Raw genomic sequence first — 6,701 nt, 5'->3', positions numbered from 1 at the left:
TTTTGAGAGTTTTAGGAAAGCAAATATCAATTAAAGAACTTTCAATTGATTTGGAACAATTATTTCAAGAGATAACATTGATTTTTAACACTTACTAATCCAGTAGAGTGTAAATTTTCCAGTCAATCAGCTTTGCAAATTTTTAAGTAGAATAGTTTTAACTTAATTTAGAAAAGTACAGTCATATGTAAAATCTGTTATAGCTGTTTCTATTAAAAAAAGCGTCCTTGATTTTTAGCAAACTCAAAGCTAAAGAAATTAAATTTAAGTTATACTGCATCAGTTTTTTGGGAAATTTTAAAGTGTTATTTTATTACTATTGATGGCAAAGAAATATATGAAAAATATTTTATGGAAAAGATATTACGATATGATTTGTACGTTTACAATAAATTTATATATTGCATTATGCAATACAAAGATTTGTTACAGCTCAGTTAAAATGAGTCATCTCCAGCGTCATAATCGATATTTGATTTTATAGAGATTCTTTTGCAGTTGTATCCTTTCCGCAGTAAATCAACAGAACACGAGTCTATAACTTAAAGTATATTTATATTATAATTTTTAAATTTAATAAAAAATTGGTGTTATTTAAAACAATCTTTGCTACCCTTTATACCAGCGACTAGAACCATTTTTTGCATTTATTACTATATTTTCTAACATTTTAAAATCGTATATATTATAGAGAAATCTTTCAACACAATGTAATTTAGTAAAGAAAGTTCTTTCGGCAAATATATGAAAAGTAAAGGAAGCTTTTGTGGGTTACTGGATTGATCGATACGTGTTAAGTATTTTACATCACTGAGTCGACACCGCAAGTTAGGTCAGTCGGTTATCGAGCATGGCGTTTAACTGTGTTTAAATTAGCAAAATATTTCGTGTTTATCGCAATGACGTAGGTTGGACTATTGTTTTTAATGAAAATTAAAAATGAACGTGTTATTAGAATTCAGTTTGCGATTATCGGTATTGACAGAGAAGGCTCATAAAATCATCAGTTATCGTTGTCAAAGCGATTCGGGCAACGTAAACACGAAAGAACGATCCTAATCAAACCAATACATAAGTACGGGAGTCGACAACAAAATTAATTGATGGATCAACCCCCGCCGAGTGTAGAAGACGTAACACGAATTCCACCCGGATTTGAAGTTAACGTGATCTGTTAGTTAAAACAGTTTGTTCGTCAGATTAAGAACGCTTGGATGGTCTGTGTAGAGATCAGTGAAGCGACTCTTGACTTTACTAACACAATGATTTGTATCCGTTCTTCGTTTGTCGGAGCGGTAATTACAGACTCACTGACTGCCCCTCACCGCCTTTGTTCTCCTTGGTATACTCCATAAATAATTCATGGGCATATATAATAGTCCATCCCAAGTTGACTTGGGTTAATATGTGTGTCGTCTACCGCGTTTCTGTTAATGATATTCGATTGAGATTTCAGTTAGAGACAAAAGAAGGTTATAATGACAAGACTGTACATATTTACAATATTTTCCCCCTTCAATCGCTGTTTTTTTTATTGCGAGAGGTTTCCTTCCATCTATTACCGATATAGAACAATGTGTAATCTAACTTAGATCATGATGGATGTGGAGTGCAGGTGTGGATTTTACTAGTGGCAACGGTCATATTTCTTCTATTCACCTGACTTTTTTTCGACTAGTTTCGATCTTAGAACCAAATAGGTAAACGTTAATTTAAAAATCAAAATATTAACGTGATGAACTTGCAGCGGAATCCTATAATTGAAACTCATTTAAAAAGATCTCATTCTTTGTAAATAATTATCTATTTTTCTTTAAAAAACATAATAAGGCTTTTCATAATCTAACCAGTAATAAGAATCGGGGGAAAATGATAAGAATGGATCATAAATACACAATTATAATTATGCGTATTCATTAGGGTATGCGAGTCTGGCTAGCTAAGACGTTGAAGAATATTTATCACCCGCATATTATTATAGGTAAGACTGAAAAGAAACCATTATATAAAGTATACAGAACAAGTAGTCGAACTTATAAAGGGAAAAAAACTCAATCAACTTTTAATAACAGTGAGAAAGGAATGTTAGACGTATGGCTCGACTGAAAAAGAACAAGAATCGCATGAACAGGACCATTAGGACGAAGTTTCTATGATTGGGCGGTGTTACGATGTAACGCTGTAGTGAATAAACTGTCACTGTCGTTATCTCGTCCCTTATACGGAGCAATGTGACCACTTAATGTTACATCGAAATATAATGACAGACATTAACTGGCCTCCTGGCATCTGTATTCCCATTAGTTCACTGCTTGACTCCGTTCGATGATCTAATGAAAGGTTAATAATGACGTCACACGCAGAGGCAGATTAAACTAGAAAAGTGTGCTTTAGTACGTATATGATGAAACGAGGAGAATTTTAAAATATTCTGACTTGCCCTAGCTTATCTTTCAATAAGAGGGGGACTCTGACGTGGACAAAAACTCACTTGACATTATTCGGATAAAATTGTTTAAAACTCCCTTAGCAAACTTCTTAGTGTTTTAAAAAATTTAAGTCAAATTTATATTCGTAAGAAAGCTTTACGTATATTTAGGTACATGAAATATCTTTATCCGTACGAATGTGAAAAAGAGAAATTAAGCACACCAGAAGAACTGCAGTCAGCCATTGATGGAAACAGGAGGGAGAGTAGGCGGTCGAATTATGGCCCTTATCCAGAAATGGTTAGTATGCCGAGAAATTCTCATCATCTCTCACCTCTGAGTTTGGTATCACGACAAGTCAACGGTCACAGTTCAACTCAGGGCATTAACTCTTCTGGTAAGTATTCTTTTATCAATCGAATAGTCGAAACCTGTCCTTATCTAAATTTACATATTTTCATTCAAATAAACGAATTTTAATGAATCGCTGTTATACAAAATATTGTGTTGTTTAGGCATTTGAAAAAAATAAATATTTTGACAATGCAAATTTATTCTTGATGGATTGAGTAAGCGTAAATCGTTAACAGCGTTATTATTACAGTTATAATTTTATTATGATTTATTCGAGATAAAACTCTAAACTGGTGACGTTTATTAAGAATTGAATGATGTCCGCTGTTCGATAAAATAATTGTTGGCAATAGAAACGCAAACAGCTCCAAAGATAAACACTAATGAAATTAATTTTAGTTTTTGTTAATCTTGTACATCCGGTTATTTTGCAGTTGGTTAATGAAGTAATAAGACTTCTAGAATAAATGTTAATAATTGTCGAATTCGTCGCTTTTTTATTATTCTTACATTGAAGAACCGCGAGAAATTAACTTCATCTATAGTTAATATTTGTCTTAATTAAGTTCATGCGCTGTCTCAAAAATGGCTAGCATTGCCTTTTAAGCACGCATCAGTGAAGCCGGTGTCAGAAAACGATTCAGCCAACCATCTAAAAGAGCTCCATTAAGAACGAAGTTGTAACCGTATCACTCGTCACCATTCCAGATTTAACTGAATACAAACAGCTATCCATCGAGGCTAGGTAATAGATTGTCTAGCTGAAAGCAGTCGGGGGTATTCATCACATAGACAAGTGACAGTTGCTTAGTTTCAATGATAACTCGAATCTTTTGTTGGTGAAACTTTAATTATTGCCTCGCCTTCTGCTCCAGCGATAGATATTGTGACAAATCACTTTACAGACCTTTCACTGGACGTCAAACTGAGAGCGAAACAGCTATCCCTCCCTTTTATTCCCTCTTCCTCTCGTCATAAAATTAAATTTACTCACGTGACAGCTACCTGTGTCAGGTAAAATCAACGTAGCATAATCACTGTTGCTTGTGTATTTAACCTCGCGTGTCACTTACATTTGAACTCTGAACTTCTCCATGATTTATGATCTGAATGACATTGCTTCCGAAACTCCTCCTACTCGACTAGAAGATTCAGAAATCTCTAGACGTCTCCTAATTATATGGTTCTTTGATTGTGATTGCTCTCTTCGATAACTATTTTTTTGTTTTCTTTCTAAAGAATTGTCTTCCAATGGATTCTAAAATTAACTATGATTCGTTTGATTTATATGAGCTTTCGTGAGAGTTTTGTTTAGACTAGAGAAACATTAAGATATATAATAACCGGATTCTCTTAATTATAACCTATGCATTCCTTAATGGAATTCTTGCTGTGATTATATTTTGCGAAGAAATTATAAGTATTTATGCATATAGAATTATCATTTTGCCTAAAATTATTAAGTAAGAACATTCAAACTTTTATGACTTTTTAACGGAAAAATTCTTAGTAAAATGCATTTGCGATAATTTCAGGTGAAGAAGACAATTGCAGCATCCCTTCGACACCTACCCATATAACGATGCCTCAGCAAGAAGCACTAAATTTAGAGGTGCCGAGGAACATAGATCAGAGTAGTAAATCAATAGACACAACATCGAGGAAATCTGTAGAAGAAAGTTCTCCTCCCCCTAAACGTTTTTTGTCAGACGAAGAGCGGCTTCTCAATCAAGCCGGTGTACCCAGCGCTCATATAAAAATTTCCAGTCGAGGCAAGTTCATTTGTTATTATTTAGCCAAAAGTTAAGTCTATTTAATTCAGTATTCTGATTATTTGTTCACGTTTCAGGCGACGGCCGATCTCAAATAGATAGTTCTTTGGTGGTCAGTATGGAAATCAATGGCATTATGTATCAAGGTGTATTGTTTGCTCAGTCCCACAGAAATCGCATAGCGTGAACTGTCCAGTGTTTCTACAATATACACCACTAGTGCCTTGTCTCCGTAGGAGACCGTAAAGAGCCAAGCTGACAAGAACAAAGTCCTTCTCAAGCCATCAAATACTGTAAATTTACATCATGCAGGCAATCAATAGGATCTCAAGATCTGATGGACAATGTGTTAAAAACATGGAACTGCTCTTTAAAAGTTATATGCTAATATGATATATCAGGATGGTGTTCTAAATATTTGTGTCAATTGGAATTGTTGAAATGCTTGAAACGCACGAGCTTAACCTTCAAGGCTCTTCAGATTACATCTGAAGTTAAGTAGAGGACATCGGCAAGAACGAAAACAGAGACTACGCCACGTCTTCTATTTTAAAAACTCCATCAGCTTTTAAGACCAGTATTCAATTTTATTTAGCTCAAAATCTTAATATTATTTTAACAAAAAAAATAATTCATCGAACGATTGTTGAGAATTTTTTCTCTTATCTCTTTTAATATTTGCAACTAACCTCCAGACTAACTTTACCCACCGTTGCAACTAATTTTAAAATTGTGTTCAAACTTACATTCCTGCAAGAACCAATATGGTTGATAAAAAATGGATTTTAACGAGGATTTTTCATCGTATTTTCCGAACGAATTCGAATGAAAGCAAATTCAATACAACAAAGTTGGCATCTGTCCTTCATAATCTACTGGTATTATCGATGATCTTTTGTAGATACATAACTGTCATAGTATTACAGTCTATATACCAGTAGTAACTCAAACATTGTTTAAATATTTTTGCAGGTGAAGACGTCAGACTCTTGTACAGAATTATGGGATTTGCCTCTCATTATTTTAAAATATTGCTTTTCCTATTATTTTCATCGTGTTCAGACAAGTTTTGTTTGTTATATGTATGTATAATTTATGTTTATTATATACAACGTGGTAGCTGGCCATGTCAAGTGATATGTATCACGCATATATACATACACATACATGTAATTGGTGCAAGGTTGTGCAGAGTCTCAGGGAATAAGATGTCATGTCTGCACCATTTGTACAGCATTCGCGGGTTACTTAATGAAGAAACCATAGAATAAAGTCAATTAAATGAATGAAGAAACAACACAACGACAGAAATGTTTTAAGGAGTAACGTTTATTTTATAATCTACCACATAACTTTTTTTATTTCTTAACGGGAGCAAAATGTATTCAACCGAATATCAATTGTGCTACTTTTAAGATTTTATTTTGTTAATTGAAAATGTAAGTCATCAGTGATTTTTCATTATGTTCAGGGGTTTTTTTAATGGTCAAGACGGACATTTGTACCTTGCTCCATGTCCCTCGTCTAGTAGATAGTGCAGTTTGTCTGTGCAGCTTATAATTTCATGTATATAAGGGAGAACTGTCCATATTGACTGTGAAAGTTTTGTGTGCGTTTTCATTCTTTATTTCTGTGATTTCTCATAAAATCAATTTATTTGACGCTTTTGTATTGTTTCCATTAACGTTTTGAAACATTTATATACGATTGTCATATATATATATATAGGCTATATATAAACATACACATATACACATACATGTATGTAGTTTCCATACTTCTTAATTATTCATGAAGTTATAAATGTTTACGTCACACTGCGATCAATTATTAAATATCATATCCAAATGAATGACATCTCATCTAAATAATTTAAAACTCATTAAAAACCTCAGAGCGTTTATATCTTTAGTTTGATATATAATTTTGTATAAGTAGAAATATTTAAAACAATTTTTGGGCATAACACAAGTTAGACAAAGTTAAAGCTTGATGTGTGCGATATTTGATATACGTCTGCAATCAAATAGAACCACGCTAATAATTGCCAATTTATTCTCGACCAGACATTAGTCTTTTTAAAATTAGAAAACACTGAATAAAAAGCGAAAATTCATCCGTCAAATTACACTCTGATATGGAAAGC

General features: G+C 33.2%; 1 protein-coding gene across 1 annotated transcript; it reads left to right on the top strand.

Moving 5' to 3' along the window:
• The first annotated feature begins 2,522 nt into the window (after window positions 1-2,522).
• LOC111615895 (AT-rich interactive domain-containing protein 3A-like) lies at window positions 2,523-5,632 on the top strand. The gene is made up of 3 exons (XM_023357336.1): window positions 2,523-2,826; window positions 4,319-4,555; window positions 4,633-5,632. Exons 1-3 carry the CDS (start codon window positions 2,604-2,606, stop codon window positions 4,740-4,742), a joined length of 570 nt encoding a protein of 189 aa, XP_023213104.1. The 5' UTR covers window positions 2,523-2,603; the 3' UTR covers window positions 4,743-5,632.
• The last annotated feature ends 1,069 nt before the right edge of the window (window positions 5,633-6,701 follow it).

The sequence above is a fragment of the Centruroides sculpturatus genome, unplaced genomic scaffold (genome assembly GCF_000671375.1).
Source record: "Centruroides sculpturatus isolate CEXI.00-Female unplaced genomic scaffold, Cexi_2.0 scaffold2807, whole genome shotgun sequence".
NCBI lineage: Eukaryota > Metazoa > Arthropoda > Arachnida > Scorpiones > Buthidae > Centruroides > Centruroides sculpturatus.
Note: the sequence above shows the minus strand (reverse complement) of the source record. Positions and strands in the feature narration are given on the sequence as shown.

What these genes read in the sequence shown, in the direction of transcription:
- LOC111615895 (XM_023357336.1), top strand. Translation starts at nt 2,604, where the DNA reads ATGAAATATCTTTATCCGTACGAATGTGAAAAAGAGAAATTAAGCACA. An exon ending in TCAGGGCATTAACTCTTCTG is followed by an intron (nt 2,827 to 4,318) that starts GTAAGTATTCTT and finishes CGATAATTTCAG; the next exon opens with GTGAAGAAGACAATTGCAGC. An exon ending in TATAAAAATTTCCAGTCGAG is followed by an intron (nt 4,556 to 4,632) that starts GCAAGTTCATTT and finishes TTCACGTTTCAG; the next exon opens with GCGACGGCCGATCTCAAATA.